The sequence below is a fragment of the Anser brachyrhynchus genome, assembly GCF_964034855.1.
Source record: "Anser brachyrhynchus genome assembly, chromosome: 1".
NCBI classification, from domain to species: Eukaryota; Metazoa; Chordata; class Aves; order Anseriformes; family Anatidae; genus Anser; species Anser brachyrhynchus.
The window spans coordinates 38,346,065-38,362,578 of NC_137694.1; the positions used below are offsets into that span (position 1 = coordinate 38,346,065).

At 42.5% G+C, this 16,514-nt stretch overlaps 2 protein-coding genes across 2 annotated transcripts; both read left to right on the forward strand.

Annotated features, from left to right (window-relative positions):
• Positions 1 to 2,175: 2,175 nt before the first annotated feature.
• On the forward strand, positions 2,176 to 5,838 carry LYZ (lysozyme). Its single transcript, XM_080576215.1, has 4 exons — positions 2,176 to 2,429; positions 3,622 to 3,783; positions 4,686 to 4,764; positions 5,420 to 5,838. The coding sequence occupies exons 1-4, from the start codon at positions 2,294 to 2,296 to the stop codon at positions 5,484 to 5,486; spliced, it is 444 nt and encodes a 147-aa protein (XP_080432341.1). The 5' UTR covers positions 2,176 to 2,293; the 3' UTR covers positions 5,487 to 5,838.
• A 562-nt stretch (positions 5,839 to 6,400) lies between these two features.
• YEATS4 (YEATS domain containing 4) lies at positions 6,401 to 11,254 on the forward strand. The gene is made up of 7 exons (XM_080576211.1): positions 6,401 to 6,560; positions 6,671 to 6,790; positions 7,131 to 7,197; positions 7,291 to 7,385; positions 8,367 to 8,459; positions 8,537 to 8,624; positions 10,682 to 11,254. Exons 1-7 carry the CDS (start codon positions 6,510 to 6,512, stop codon positions 10,849 to 10,851), a joined length of 684 nt encoding a protein of 227 aa, XP_080432337.1. The 5' UTR covers positions 6,401 to 6,509; the 3' UTR covers positions 10,852 to 11,254.
• The last annotated feature ends 5,260 nt before the right edge of the window (positions 11,255 to 16,514 follow it).

Sequence of the window (16,514 nt, forward strand, 5' to 3'; positions counted from 1 at the left end):
GCTAGGCTGGAAAATAAGATTCAGCTCTAGCCACGGGAGTACCTCCATGCGTTTGTGAATAGTGAATGCACTCACTTCAGAAGCATATTCTGAATGACATTTCCATGGAATCAACCTAAACTTGAAGTATTTTATCTAAAGTACCGGGCAGGTCATACCCTAAAAAACTTGATAGACAGCTAAATTTGCTCATGCGATCTCCTCCCTTCTAGGCAGCATAAAGCTGTACGAAAAATGTCATTGCCACAGCCACACAGGTAACAACGGTAAGGAAATAATTTAAATATGAAACTTGGGCGCTTCGTTTGGCCCTCTGAGAAGTACTGTATGGGAATTTTCCCTCAAAGTGAATTCCTGCGAACCTATGTAATCAGAGATTGCTTCACTCCTCACTGGCTATGGCCACATACAGAAACAAATGCCTTTAAACTGCAGTCTGTAGCAGGACAGGAGGAAATACCTTGCCCGTTATGAAAGTGAATAACCACAGCCCCTGCAGGCATTTGACTCCTCTTTGAACCAACGCCGTGCATTCCTATGAAGTCTGTAGAAACAGTGGTGCATTTTTAGAAGATGTCCATGAAGGAACTTCTTGTTAAGCTCTTAAGTGTGGTACATTTGCAGTTGGCAGCTGACTGCTTGCAGGCGGATGAGTAAATAACGGTGAATATTTCTGTTTGACTAGCAGGAAGTCTCACATTTCTTTATAGGTATTTAGAAATACCAATTGTGTGTTGCAAGATGGGAATTTCTTAAGATTTTTTTTCTTCCTTGTTGGTGACAGCACCATTCTGGTTATTAAACTCAACTTACAAATAAGACAATAAAATAATGAGGATAATAAATCTAAGTTTGAAGACTAAGAAGGTTTTAGCTGCATTTATCTTGAAGAGATTGAGACCTTTACTGCGTAGCTATGGTATTTATGTGTCTCTTTGCTTTGTTACGTATTGGCCTCAGCAGAGGTCAGATAAGAACCCAAATCTGCCAGGCTACTTGATTGACTATGAGGCAACATCAATCCTCAAAAAAAAAAAAAAAGCAGTTTGCAGTTGTTAAAGTGAACTAGCTGATGCCATAATGCAATCAGTATCATCAGGTGGCTTAGCATGGCAGACGGAGTCTAGGGGCTGTGTTAGAAACTGCTCCCCTCTACCAGAGTTGCATTTTGAAGTGGGACACTGTGAAAAGCTGATCTCTGAAAGAGATTGCTGAACATTACAGAGTCAGTTTTCCATCCCACTTTTTGAAGCTTCTGCAGTTCGCCATGCAAAGCTGCTCAAACAAAGCACTTCCAATCAAATACAATTGTGTGCAGGCCGGCATACTGTTTCTTGCCAGCACTTTCTTCTGAAATAATTCAGTGGATAAGAATTTCAAAGGCTAGTAAAAAGCAACCAGCTCTGAACATCATGAACAAGTAGAGCTGCCTTCAGTAGTTCAGCTCATGTATGCCCACTGGAAAATAAATAAATAAATAAGTTGTACAAACAACCTCAAGACTCAGTGGGTAAAACCCACTTCTCCTTATTCTCCTTATTAGTTCCACTATCAAAACAAGAACAAGATATAGGTGCTGGTAACTAGTGCAGAGGGTTTTTCATGCTTTGTCATTCGCGTAGATCTTATATGAAGGTTGATACATCAGGGGTATTAAGGCTGTGCTTCTTCCTCCCCAAATACTCCTGCTTGATGTCCCACCTCACTTGCCAGCAAATGTCCCCACAGCCCCCCTGCACTCAGAGCCCTGACAAACCCAGCATTGCTTCAGACTCCGGGCAAGAACACGCAGCACGGTGAGGTTGCTCCTGTTGGTACATGAACGATGCATCGACACTCTTCGGCACTTGGACTAGAAGAGCCACCTTTCTATTATCAGGGAATGGTCTAGTAATTATGCCAATTAAAATCTGTGTATTTACTTACGCTATTTTTGTTAGTAGCGATAGATTGGTGAACAGCAGCTGTGCAGTAAAACCGGGACTTTGATGATAAACTCCTAATAAACCTTGAGTAGCAGAGCCTAAATACCCAACTCCCTCTTCAATAGGTATTGCAACAGACTGTAAACAAAATTCATCTATGGCTAAAGTACTTTCCACCTGTTGTAAGAAATTTGACAAGTTTGGAGTGAGGTTTTAATTACTGGGAAATTGCCATATACTTGAAGGGCCGTTTCTGATGACGGCAGAGCAGAGAAACCAAAAGGGGGCAGGAGAAAAATATATAAGAGGCAAGTGCAGGAGAGCCTGCAGTCTCGCTCTTGAGAAACGGTGTGTGCTACGCTGACAACATGAAGGCTCTGCTGACCCTCGTGTTTTGCCTCCTACCCCTGGCTGCTCAGGGGAAAGTCTATGGAAGGTGTGAGCTGGCAGCAGCTATGAAGCGACTTGGACTGGACAAATACCGGGGATACAGCCTGGGAAACTGTAAGTCTGTTCTCCCCTGATTTCCAGTGAGCATGTGGGGTGGGAATTTCCATTTAACAAGCTTTGTTACAGTGAGCGGGTAGGCACGATGCTGCAATGTAGGTGTTAAGACTCAGCTGGGTTAGTCCACCTCTGCTGGCACAGACTGCAGCGTTTTCTACAGCTTTTCCCTTTACCACTTCTTTCCCTGCCACTCTTCCACAGCCAAATAAAGCCGTTATCAGGAAGCGTTTTGCAGAAGCAGCCTGTCTCGTCATACCTCCCCAGGAGCTAATTGCTCGGCTTTTATTTGCTTTGATTCCTTCCTCTGCGGGTGGCTGCCACTGGTGACCTCCACCCTGAGGCTGTGGAGCAAGCAGGACGGGAGCGTGGAGCTGAGCTGGGCAGAGGCGCTGGTGCCAGGCTTGCTTGGTGGGAATCACTGGAAATAGTAGCGGGGGAGAGGAGACAGTGGGTGTGCTGCTGTGGAAAGGGGGCTGAGGGAGAGGGGTTCCTCCAGACAAGGGGTTCCTCCCTCCCTCAGGTGAAGGTCAGGTGAAGACTTCTTTCCTCCGGACAACAGGCTGTTGTTAAACCGATTTCCTTCGAAGAGAAGAAAGTGTGGGGTCTGATCCCGGATCTGGAGAGTGATCCATGTGAGGGTCAGACACAATCACTGTCCCCGTTCCTCTTCCTTCCCGCTGCCCTGACACAGATGCAGCAGATGTAGATGGGACAAAGTAAGGCCATTACGAGTCACGTGAAGTACAAGCGGCTGAAATAAACCTTGTCAAAGCGAGCGGCTATTTGTGCTGCTGCCATCTGCTGCGGTCATCGGCTCCCAAAAGCTTCAAAGAGAGACAGGATGAGAGACAGAGCATGCCCTGCCTGCTGCTGCCCACTCCAGTCAGCATCCCTTGAGACCTGGGCGCAGCCGGGCCACCCGCAGCCACATGGGCAGGAGCTGGCATTTATTTTGAAGAGTAGAAATCCTGTTCTGGGTTTTCTAAGGTCATTTTGAAGTTAAGACATGCTGTATTTGTTTTTCATACTGGGTTGGATTGGAATAAAAGGAGCCCCACCTGTCACATGCACTCTGTATACAATCACGTTTCAGCCAGGGAAGGAGATGGGGTGTGTATGTACACGAGTGAGTCGGGTCCGGTTTTAAAGCAAACATCTCTTTTTTTTCTTTTGAATGAAATTTTGACAGGGGTGTGTGCAGCAAAATATGAGAGCAACTTTAACACGCAGGCTACAAACCGTAACACTGATGGAAGCACTGACTACGGAGTTTTACAGATCAACAGCCGCTGGTGGTGCAATGACGGCAAGACCCCGAGGGCCAAGAACCTGTGCGGTATCCCATGCTCAGGTGAGCTCAGCTTCCACAGGCAATACCGTGACGGGCTGCCCTTTCATATTCCCGTTGCAAATGAGCAAAGGTTGGTGGCAGCCTTGGCTTCAGAAACATTGCCGTACAGAGTTCAAACTCACCCTGCCCCCTTTCAAAAGGGAGATCTGCACCATGGTCATGCACATGTGAGAGGAAAACATTTCTTTACTGCAGGAACTGTATTCCCGGTTACCCATCTTACTGTTTCTAGAGTAAAGAGGTTTCTGCAGAACACATTTATTAATCAGTAGTGACACTAACCCCTGGAAAATTTTCTTTGAAGGTAGTGAGAGCTTGACTTCTTGCAAAAGGCTGGCCCAAATGACCTCTTGCAGCCTGGTTTATTTTGTATAATTTCTGGATTTGCTTCATTGGTTTTACTCTTGCATTCTGATAATTGCAAGTTGCCAGAGGGAAGTTCTTTGCTTTTGCTTAGAAAATAGAGAACAGAAAAATTGCCACACATCTCAAGCCTTTGGTTCTTGTTGCTTGGTACAACGTCTTACCAAAGAAGGTGATACACTATATATATATATTCAAGAGCTGAACAAGATTTCTGGAGTAGTCAGCCCATAGCCTGAATATTTTGAAGTTCAAAGCAGCGGTACAACTATTATCATGCTTGCCACTATCATTTTCTCATTTTCTTGGGTGTTATATAGGCTTTTCCTCACATCATGTTTGCCCATGTACTATTTATTCTTCGGAACTTGTTTGTACAGGATGTTTAATTTAACCAGACACCATTTGGGCCCTTGGGAGAGGGAAGCAAAAAAATGGTGAACACCAACACATACTCCCTAAGGACATTTGAAGACTATTTAAAAAAAAATATGAAAAGAAAGAAAAAACTGACGTTGTTTCCTGTCTCCTTTTTTAAGCACTACTGAGATCAGACATAACAGAAACTGTGAAGTGTGCAAAGAAGATTGTCAGTGATGGAAATGGCATGAACGCATGGTAGGTTTTGGTGGGTTAAAAAAATGAGCTGCACTTGTAGAACACAGACAATTAAGAGAAGGAAAATCATTTTAAATTAATCCAGCTTAGAAAGAACATGCAAATCGTAGCAGTCCCTTTCACATATATTTCAACCCAAAGCATATAAGAACAGTAGCTAAAATGAGCATCAGTGCAAATTGCAGCCGTGGCATCCTTGATGTTCTTCAAACCCTGATATGCACCAAATTCTCCATAACTAGCAGGGCACAAATATTGTCTCAGTTTTCCATTCCCCAAACTTTTAGTATTGAAGTGTAAAATAAATGACCTACAACATACATGTAACTGGTTTTGATTTTGCTGGCTGCAGGGCAAAGGGTAGAGTCATCTTGACCTGCTTTTACAATGCCCATGTGTTCTAATAAGAATTGACGCTCTCAAAGAATAGAGTGCATAGACCAGTCCAACCTATAGTCTTAGGTGTGCTCTAATTTCTACATCAGGAATGCTTAATTGTGCCTCTCTCTTTGGGGAAGTAGCAAAGTACTTGATATATAACCTGGCCTTTTGCAGAATTTAGCTGTGTATCTAAGCCAGGGTTACTAAGAAAAGTCCCACCAGTGCCGACATTCGAGCTTGCTGTCATTAATTGCCCTGATCTTCCTCTGTCCAGGGTCGCGTGGCGCAACCGGTGCAAAGGGACAGATGTCTCCCAGTGGATCAGAGGCTGCAAGCTATGAGGCGCAGGTGCTCAGCGGAGCCCGTTCTCAACAGCCGGCACACCGAGCAAACTGGTTCTTCAAGGCGCTTGTTACGCGATCCAAACAAAATTCAGCCTTACTGCAAGGCAGCTCGTTTGTGAAGCCGATGCTTTACTCCTTGCTGATAAAAGGGGTTCGTTTCCACCCACCCGCCCCGTTTGCGCCCGATGCAGCTAAAACAACCAGCTGCTGGCTTTGCTGTATGTAGGCACGAGCAGGAACCCAATCTAACCGAAATCTCACCGCTAGGTTTTGCTGCTGCATACTAGCATGATGTTACTTGCTTGGCAGTTTTAAGTCCATTCATCATTAAAAAATATCTGCAAATGGCTGTGTATTGGTGAGCGTGCTTTTTAATTGCTAGTGCTGCCACGGATTTTAATCTGTGACTGCTCAAAGTGGTTATGGCTAATGAATTGTATAATCATTAAGGTTGGAAAAGGGCTCTGAGATCATGTGCTCCAACCATCACCCTAATACCACTGTCACCACTGAGCCGTGTCCCTAGGCACCACGTCCAGCCTTTCCTTGAACACCCCCAGGGACGGTGACTCCACCACCTCCCTGGGCAACCCGTCCCAGTGCCTGACTGCTCTTTCTGAGGAGAAATGTCCCCTCATTTCCACCCTGAGCCTCCCCCGGCACAACCTGAGGCCATCCCCTCTCGCCCTATGCCTAGTTATCCGCGAGAAGAGGCCGACCCCCCGCTAACGGCCGCGGGACAGCCTCCTCGGCTAAGCCAGGAAATGGCGGCGGCGGCGGCCGCCTCAGCGGGGCCGCGCGCGGCGTCCGCCATCCCCCGGCCGCCCCCGGCCGCCATGGGGGCGCGCGCCCCTCCCGGCGCGGGCACGTGACGGCGGGGCCGCCATCTCGCGGTGCCGGCTGCGGCGGGGCCGGGCCGGGCCGGGCCGGGCCGAGCCGAGCGGCCGCGGGGCGGGAGCTGAGCGCGGGCGGCGGCTGGCGGCGGGCGGCTGGCGGCGGGCGGCGCCCCCTCGGTGCAATATGTTCAAGAGAATGGCCGAGTTCGGGCCTGACTCCGGCGGCAGGGTGAAGGTGCGGCGGGCCGGGCGCGGAGGGAGGGAGCCCGGGGGGGTCGGGGGCTGCCCCCCCGGCGGCTCGGGAGCGGCTGCGGGACCGTGGGGTTGTGGGTTTCTCGCTTTAAGGGCGTTACCATCGTGAAGCCGATCGTGTACGGGAACGTCGCGAGGTACTTCGGAAAGAAGAGAGAGGAGGACGGGCACACGCACCAGTGGACGGTTTACGTGAAGCCGTACAGGAACGAGGTGAGGAGCGGAAGGGGGCCGGGGTGCCGGCCCGAAAGGGGGCCGCGGGGGGAAACGGCCACCGAGGTGCGCGGCCCTCAAGGGGGAAAACGCTGCGGGGGGACGCAGCCGCTTCACGTGGAGCGGGGCAGTTTGTCGTACAAGTGAACGAGGGGTTTAACGAGGTACGTGTGGTGCTACCAACCCGTGGTGCTGCTAACTTTTGGGTCCATGCTCTTATTTTCGTGCTGTTGTTGAAGGTAGGGGTGTCAGAAGAAGGGCTAGGCGCCTGGCACGGGGGAGGAAGCAGCCGTTTGTCGTGCTGTGCAAATAACGAGAATTACCGGACCTTCCCTTTCAGGACATGTCTGCCTACGTGAAAAAAATTCAGTTCAAGTTGCACGAGAGCTACGGGAATCCTCTAAGAGGTAGGGTTTGTGTTTTGGCCTTTGTTTCTGGAGCTAGGGTTTTGGTTAGTTGCATGGGGGCTTCATCACCTTCCCTTCTAATTCTTACTGCAGTTGTTACCAAGCCACCGTATGAGATCACTGAGACAGGCTGGGGTGAATTTGAAATAATCATTAAGATATTTTTCATCGACCCCAATGAAAGACCTGTGAGTACATCAAACTTTCAACAGTACTTAAGGAATTATGGAGGCCTAAGGTTGTAGTGCGTTATATTGCTGGTCAAAATAAGTGCTGTCAGCCACGGGGATAATAAAGCTTGCTTTTGTAGGAAATGTATTCAACAGTTGGCCATGTTTTCCAATTTCTGTGCTTTATTACAGGCTAGGGTATTTGTGAAGGCTTTTGCTGTTCCTGGCATTTGCTTATATGTGAACGCGTGCTGCACCTTACCTGCGTTGAGCACACAGGGAGGGTTTCTTCTCAGTGGCTTCCTAATCATAGGATATTTGAATATTTTAATTATCATAACGTAGCGTATGTGTGTGCGTGTATGTGTATATATATATGTATATACTGTCTGTCAGATTTGGTCAAAATCAGTCAAAAAGTGGCAAAGTTGCTATACAAGTGTTAGTTTCCAAAGAAAAACAGGCTAGCACACTTCTGTAAAGCAGTGGAATGAATTATTTTCTTCCTATCATTTGTTTCAGGCATCTTGCAGTTTTGTGTATCCAAGTTTAGGTAGGAAACTTAATTACCATATTTTAGGGTAAGATAGTAGCTCCTGGAAGGAGCAAGTTTATTCTGTCACGCAAACTATGGGGATGATAAGGTTGTGCAAACCACTTTCAAATGGATTTATTGGCAAAGTTGGTTTGAAATAAATCATCTGTTCTATTTGGAAATCTTTAGAGAAGGTATTTTTAGTAGTTTTTATGCATCAATCCTACAGCAGTTGTTTAGACGCTTTAAAAATACCAAGCAGCCTTTGTGGCTGGAATGTTTAATAATGAACATTAAACTTAAATAACTCTGCTGATGTTATATGACATTTATTTTTGTATTCCTAAAAGCACTTTAAATCCTATGCAATTGTTTAGTAAGAACAAATACTACTTGTTCATATCTAGAAGGTGATTTGTATTTCCCTACAATTGTCAAGCTAATAAATCTCTGTCTCTGCACAGGTAACCCTGTATCACTTGCTGAAGCTTTTTCAGTCTGACACCAATGCTATCCTGGGAAAGAAAACTGTAGTTTCTGAATTCTATGATGAAATGGTATGAAAATTTTTAATGTAATCCTCACTTTATTTTGAAAAGTATTAGTGATATCACTTGTTTCTCTCCCCCATTAGATATTTCAAGATCCTACTGCAATGATGCAGCAGCTGTTAACAACGTCTCGTCAGCTAACACTAGGTGCTTATAAGCATGAAACAGAGTGTAAGTACAAAATACGTTCATTTTAGAAGTATAAACTATAGTTGGTTTTGGGTTTAGTGTTTTTTTTGTGGGATGTAATCATACAATGGATTTGGCTGCCGCTAGAAAGCGATATTTTTGCCTTCAATTAACTTCAACTTTACAAAGATATTAATACTTATTTGAAAACTTAAGATTTTCAGATCTGTATGCTTGCTGAAAAGAAAGGAATTACAAATAACTTGGTATTAGGTTGATGGCATGATCTATGCCTAGTTTATCATATTTGAAATGAATTAAAAGAGGATAAATTCAGACCATTGCCTTAGAGGTAATTAGGCTTGTGTCATGAGGATGTTAACTGGAAGAAAAGATTGTGCTTCACCACTGAAGTACGTAGCTCTTAGTGCTGCTTAAGACAAAGCAGCAACCCCCTTGGGATAGACAGGAGCGTCTGGAAGCTCTTGCTGTTCTTTTCCCTTCTGTCTAATACTTTAACTGTAGGTCACTTCGTAATGCGCTTTTTCAGTGTAGTTTAATGTAACTAATGAAGATAGTGCAGGGTCTAGAGGGGAAGATGTATGAGGCTGAGGCCCCTTGGTTTGTTCAGCCCAGAGCAGAGCAGGCTGAGGGGAGGCCTCATGGCGGCCTGCAGCTCCCTCACGAGGGGAGCGGAGGGGCAGGCGCTGAGCTCTGCTCTCTGGGGACAGCGACAGGACCCGAGGGGACGGCATGGAGCTGGGACAGGGGAGGGTCAGGCTGGGGGTTAGGGAAAGGTTCTGCACCCAGAGGGTGGTCGGGCACTGGGACAGGCTGCCCAGGGCAGTGCTCACAGCATGGAGCCTGCTGGAGTTCAAGAAGCATTTAGACAATGCTCTCAGACACAGGGTCTGATTTTTTGGGTGGTCCTTTGGGGACCCAGGAGTTGGACTTCATGATCCTTGTGGGTGCCTTCCAACTTGGACTATTCTACGGTTCTACAAAATAAAATGAAATGCATTTATTCATAAAGTAATGCATTTAGCAAGGATTTCTGCTCTGATCTTCTGAACTTGATTTCTGATTTTACGCTCTCAGAAAGCAGTTGTATTTATTAAGTACAAATTCTACCTTGGGAGTTGCAATGCCATTGTACTTCTGGTCACTTGCTCTTTGGCTTTTTCCCCTGACACTGAATACCTCGATCAATGAATGCTTGAGCTCTACAGATTTAGGGTTCTGATTTGCTTCGTATCTGTTCAGGTGTTTGAACATGTGGGGTAATTCCATTTTTTACCTCAGTTTTGTCAGTCTTAAGGTGGATCTTTGTAGTATTGCATGTTGTTATGGTTTGTGGATAGAAAGCATTTAATAATTTGAAACTTTTTTAAAAGTCCAGAAGTTTTCTTAATTAGAAGTTCTACATGTTTCTCCTGAACATCAATTAAAAAAAAACAGATTTTTTGAATGCATTTCCTTAAAAAGTCCTATAGAAGCAGATAAAATTTTAGATCCAAAATGATGTAACATAGGATCTGGAGGGATATCCATGGCCTAAGAAGACTTGTTGGCTTTGCATTGTCTTAAAACTTGTGCTTGACAAAAAATAAATAAATACCTCTGTCACCAGTCAGATGCTTATTAAAGCAAAGGTACCACCATTGAATTTTGTAGATGTGCAGAATCAAAATACAATGAAGAGCAGAAAATATGATACTCTTCACTCTTCTTTTCCCATGTGCTGTATAAATTATTTGCAATAGTCTATAATCTCCTATTTCTTTTGCTGTCAACCATGTCATTTTTTCACCTATTTTCAGGTGTCTTTTTTTTTTAATCTGGCAAATGCTATAGTGAATTATACTGTTCCAACCACAAAAACGATAGACTGAATGAGGTCATAAACACTTTTCTAATTCCAGCTTTTTTTCATGTATCATTTTTACCACAATTATTGAATCTAAGACGAGTCGTCTTTTTTTTTTTTTTTAGGACACATACCTTCTAAATGGCTATCACTGTTTAAAAAATAAATGTATTTTTAATAATTATAACTTCTTTTTATACTTACTACTTATTTTTCTTTATCACCATTGCAGTTGCAGACCTTGAAGTAAAAACCAGGGAAAAGCTAGAAGCTGCTAAAAAGAAAACTAGTTTTGAAATTGCTGAGCTTAAAGAACGATTAAAAGCAAGTCGTGAAACCATCAACTGTTTAAAGAATGAAATCAGAAAACTTGAAGAAGATGATCAGTCTAAAGACATGTGATGAGTGGTGACTTGATAGGGAGCCTGTGCTGAAAATGAAAGGACTCCGGTCATGGAATTGTATGTGTTCTCCTGAATTCCCTAACGGAGACTGTGATTTTTATTTACAAGTCATTGGAATGCGTGGCGACTGACTTCATGAAGAGAACAAGAATGAACGTATCCTCTTTTTATAGTTGAAATCTGTGGGTGTGTACTGATTTATTTCAAGGAAACCAGGACTTGAAGACCAGATGACTTCTTAACTGCATTTGAGTGGTATACGAAAAGTTTGCATTGTCTTGTATTAGTTCAATGGGACTTTACAAAATGCCACTGTTTACTTTTGTATTTTTTTCTACTGTTTAGAGATGCATCTTTAAGTTGAAAATAAAACATGCTCTTTTTTAAAAAAAAAAAAAAAAGTCTCTGTCCAGTTTGGGCTTCAAGTACCATTATAAATAACAGTTTAAGTCAGGGGCTGTAATATAATAGTATGCAAGATGCTTAAGTCTTGTTAAAAGTAATTTCTGTAAGTCTGTTTATTACCAGCAGCATGAAAAAAACACTTCATAAAATCAGGAAAATATTGTTTTTAATAACTTCTTTATCTGCAGATAAGAGTTTCTAGTCCCACATCTGCTTTAACAGAAAGGCATCAACCAGACAAGTTATGTTTGGATGCAGGAAGCTATGTGTGTCCTGTTTTGTTGACATTCTGTTTAACATCTATATTCTGCTGTGCTTACTGTTAAGTAGGAAGTGTTCCCCCTGAAAAATTGGTACGTGATCTTTTGCTTGTGAATTCTTCTCTTCATTTGTAGAGGTAAACGAGCCTCACAGAGATGGCAGGACTTGAGGCTTTGAAAGGCTTGGAAATCTCTACTGCTTCAAAATCCTTTGATGCAGTAACCTCTGTCATAGAGAAGAAAAAAAAAATACACCCTCCACTTCCATACAGATCAGTGTGAATGCTTTCAGACCAAAGCACTGATTTAGTCATACTTGAAATAATTGGTAATTTTGCATTTAGTATGGCGTGGGAAAGATTCATGACTGAAACAGTTCTAACAGTCTGGACTCAGTATGGAGATGTCATTAAGGAAGATAACTTTAAAATTCGGTGTACTTCGTTGAGGAAGATGAGGCAGCTTGTACCAGCAGCGTTCACACAAATCCCCCACAGCGCTGCAGACCACCCAATTTTCTCTGATGAGGTAACTGCCATTGCTGATGATCACACTGAACAACTATTTTTACCAGCCGCTAGCAATTTTCTTGTACCGTTTTCCAAGCATTGTAGGTAAGTATAAATACGAGGGCTCCAGAGCACTCTGAAGTCAGTATATTCAGTTAAAACATAAATGAAAGGCAGGTTTGTTTTGTTTGGATACTGGAGGCGTTTTTTCATTCCCTCCTACTCTTTGTTACAGGCTGTCTTCTGTGGATGGAATTTGCTTTGACCGGTAGAGAAACTGGCAGCTGAGATACTGCTTATTGAGGGATCCTTGTTAACAAAGCTAAATGAATTTTAAGGTTTGGGTTATTCATTCAGTAACCAATTTCCTGGTTAGTAGTAGCTGAAAAAGAATGTCCTTGACAGCTTTGGTAGAAAAAAATGTGTCAGGTTTTGAAATGGGGATTGAAGGTAAGACTTGTGAGAGCCACAGTATGTTACGTATCTTAAGAATACTTTTCAATGAAAAATTAAAATATTCAAATAATTTTATCATGCCTTATGTTATTCAAGATGTTTATTGCTTCTGAAGACTGAACAACTTTAATTGTTAATTTTAAGTAGTCAGATGCTTATTGGAAATCCTAAGAAGCTGAACTGGGAAATTTTCACTGAACTGATTACATAACAATTTTAGGACAGTTAAATAGCTGTGGAATTCTTCATTAGTTTGGTCTCATGGGGCATTGTTAAAATTGTAAAGATTCTTATAATTTATAGGTATTAAGCAAGTCTGAGGCAATTCCTTAAGCGTACAGTGTCCGTAGTACCATAACAGAGCTGATCAAAACCTTTGGCTACTTCCTTTTCTCTAACAGTCACCAGTAGCAGATGTTCCTAAGGAAACACACAGTAGGGCTGGCATGAAGTGAGTTCTTCCAAATATGTTCTCTTGGCTTCTTGCGGATTTATTCCATTTCCTGAGCGGACCTGCTTTTAGGGTCCATTGAAAGGGCACGTTGAAATCAAAATGGGAGCAGAAAGCACGGTTTTGGTGTATAATAAACCAATACCAGGTTGTATTCAATGTTACTATCTTTATATTTCTGAGTTTAAATAATATTAATGCAAAGTAATTCAAATGGAATATTGAATAGGTTCTGTAAGATCTTTGACCAGCAAAACGGATTTTAATATCCATAGTGCTGCAACAGTCTTGAACAGATTGAAAAAGAACGGAGTGGTACCTTTTGAGGCCGTTTTTAATGACATCCTATAACCAGCTGAGTAGTCAGCTTTACAGAAGCAAAAATCCTGGCTCCACTGTTAGTGGAGCTAACATCAACATGCTAGACCAGTGATGTAATTTTTGTTTGTGGTTAGTGGGTTTTTTCCTCAGGTTTTCTAGTCTTTTTGTGTTTTTTTTCACTCTTTTGTGCTCTCTAAAGATTATACAATAGGCATTCTCCAGCTCATACTAAGGCAAGAAAATAGTCCTAATAACAGTAATTTCTCAGCATGGTCAGTTGACAAAAAACAGCAAAAATATACTGTGCTTTACAAGGTTCCTTATCTATCTGTGTTCTTTGTTTTTGTTAGAAAATACTTCCTTCAGATGCTGACAACGCGATTGAACCCTGTATTAGGAAATAATAAAATTATGGAGAAAACTGAATTAAGAGTTATAGGATCTTGGCTTGATAATAACACGTGAGAAAAGCACCCCCCTCTATTTGACAAGGAAACCTGTAGAGTTCTTCAACCTCCTTTACATGCAGCTGTGTGGTTCACAATTGGCTTGGGTTATGTTTGGGTTTATGTATCTGCCATTAGAAGAGTTGTTCGTGCGAGCACCTGAGATATACCTATGGACACCTACTACGTATATATGCTAGTGTTGTACGCACATACAGCGTAGTACAGTGTTGATGTAGTGAGTATCATTTTAAAACTTACTGGAACGGAAATAGAGTGGGGCACCTAGGGACTCAGTTGCATTTGACCTCCATTGCCTTGATTTAAAAAAAGAACAACAAACCCACAGCTACGCGAAGCTGTATTTTTGGCAGCCCTTGAAAGATGCAATTCGAGGCAGATCGTTACAGTTTGTGCTTACCAGGGGGTTTTAACTTAAATGCTAGCTATTTTTATTGTTGCGAATGACTTCAGACTGTGTTTCCATCCTGAGTTATAATGGTGAAACAGATTTATTTAAAATTGCTTTGCAAAGGAAGGAGAAAATCCTTCATAATACTATAGGTACGGATTGATATTACTGAATTGCACAGTAATTTGTCTAATTAAATACGCCGAAGCTTTAGGCTCTGATTGAGCTAACCCTATGGTGGATAAAATTAAAGCAGGCTTATCTCAGTTTGTGTCCTTGCTGTTATCAGTTTTACTAACGAGGAATTTTCTACTCCAGGCATCAAACACTCAGGACTCATAGTTACTGTCACTTCTACTACAAAACTTATTTTTTTTTAGCTAAGGCATATGAATAGTCGTCACAGGAATTTCAAACACCTACTGCTTACCCGTTTGCTAGCCGGAATTTTTTATCACGTTTTTTTCTTTTTTAACCCAGCTCAGTCTCTTATATAACTTACCTCTTTCCTTCACCTTTGGGTTTGGCATGCTGCAGTTTACGGTCAGACTGTTGAGCCATACAGGGTTGTGCCTGGCATGTTTCTCTTCAAAGCGATACTACTACCCGATGGAAGACCTGCGTATGCACTCAGCTCAAAGATTTACTTGAGACCTTACGTGGTTAGTAGAGATGAGACTGGAAGGAATATTGCCACCCTGTCCCTCCTCTTTCCAGACAGCTGCTGGTAGTAACACCAGCCTAAAGACACTTTTGTTGATGATGTATTAAAGACAAACCATATGAAATACATCATTGTTTGTTTCTTAGTGGGAATACAGATGTAAAAGCATGTCGGGTTGTTCTCCAAACACCAGGTGGCAGGTATGTGCAAAACGTTCTTCAGTCTCAATAGCATTTTAATTACTGGGGTTTTGGCAGATCTGTAGAGTCCTTGGTTGGTCTCGTTTGCTTTGAGACTTTGAGATCGTCTGATTAAACAACTTATATTTATGCAGAGATGACCAAATTATCTCTTGTGTATTATGAAACTGTTCAACAGCCTTATGAGCAAATCAAACGTACTGTGACAGGAAGCAAAAACAAGTGTGAATGTTGGTTTGCAATTTTTATTCATTTGGCAAGGGAATTACCTTTACAATTCAATGCCTGGTTTTTCTTTGTTTGTCTGTTTTTTGTTGTTTTTTCAGGCCCAGATTGTGTGACAATATAAATGCCCAAAATGTGATTTGGGTACTCTGCTGGATTGCATACTTTGCTTGCACTCAATTGCAGGTACAAAATGTCAGGACTTTCCACGAGTAACTATTTTTTAAACTTAATTTCAATAGACATATTTCAATGTTAATAGGCATCCATCATGAATTATTGCTTAATGAATACTGTAAATTAATCTTTAGCTTGTATGTTTGTTGGAACTTGGGATATTCCTGAATGCAGTAGGGAAGAACAGCTTAGTATGGGAAGAAGAAGGTGTTAGGATGATAAAAAAGAAAAATAGAAAGAATGAGAATAGGCATCTTAATATAATAGTTAGGATTTATTGTAACATTCATGTATGCTACATTTATACTATTTCTGTTTTAAAATGGTCTAAACTAGAACATGAAATTGTGAGTTTCTAGTGAAACACTGTCTTGCCTATGCAAATAGCTAATACCTGTCCAAAGTTAAAATCTACATCTCAACTTTCAGAGCAAAAACCTCCTGAAAGGAAAGTAAGGAGGGCAGAGGCACTTCTCCATACTGGACTCCACCACCCTCCTAGATAGCATTTGGGAATGATCAGAGCACCTGCCACTTTGCAGAGCTTTGCGTTTGCTCTCAACCTTCCACCTTCGTCCCTATCAGCACCGACCGGGGGCTGAGGTGTTGGAGGAACGCTGCCGTTGCCTTGGGTGGCTGACAGGATGCTGTGGGCAACGTCAGTAGAGTGCAAAACAGATTCGGTGCCCCGCCGACTGCCAGGCCTCGAGTCAGCATGTCTGCCCCTGGGACAGCGCTTTGTGCTCTCTGAGCATCTCGTCCCAGGTCTGTATCCTGCCAGATTCACAATACATACAATAAATACTCTACAGTATTTAGCAGCCAAGAATCTGCTTGTGATTTCAAATAGCTAACGTGATCTAGCTGTATTGAAAGTAAACTGTGTTTTGAGTTTTGCTTACTTTTTTATTAACAAACAAGCAATGAGTCCTAGTCCTTGTGCATTTGCTGAGGACAGAGAAGATAGTTTTCTAAGGCTGGGAATTTTTTCTAGTGGTGTTTTGTTCTTTTTCCTTGAGGATAAAAGGCAATGCCTTTACTGTAAAGGTTAAGTTAATTTATATGAATTTGTGTTGCTTTCTTGGAACAGGATGACACAGTATAGGTATTTTAAAAAGGAGAAGCAGTAAAACCT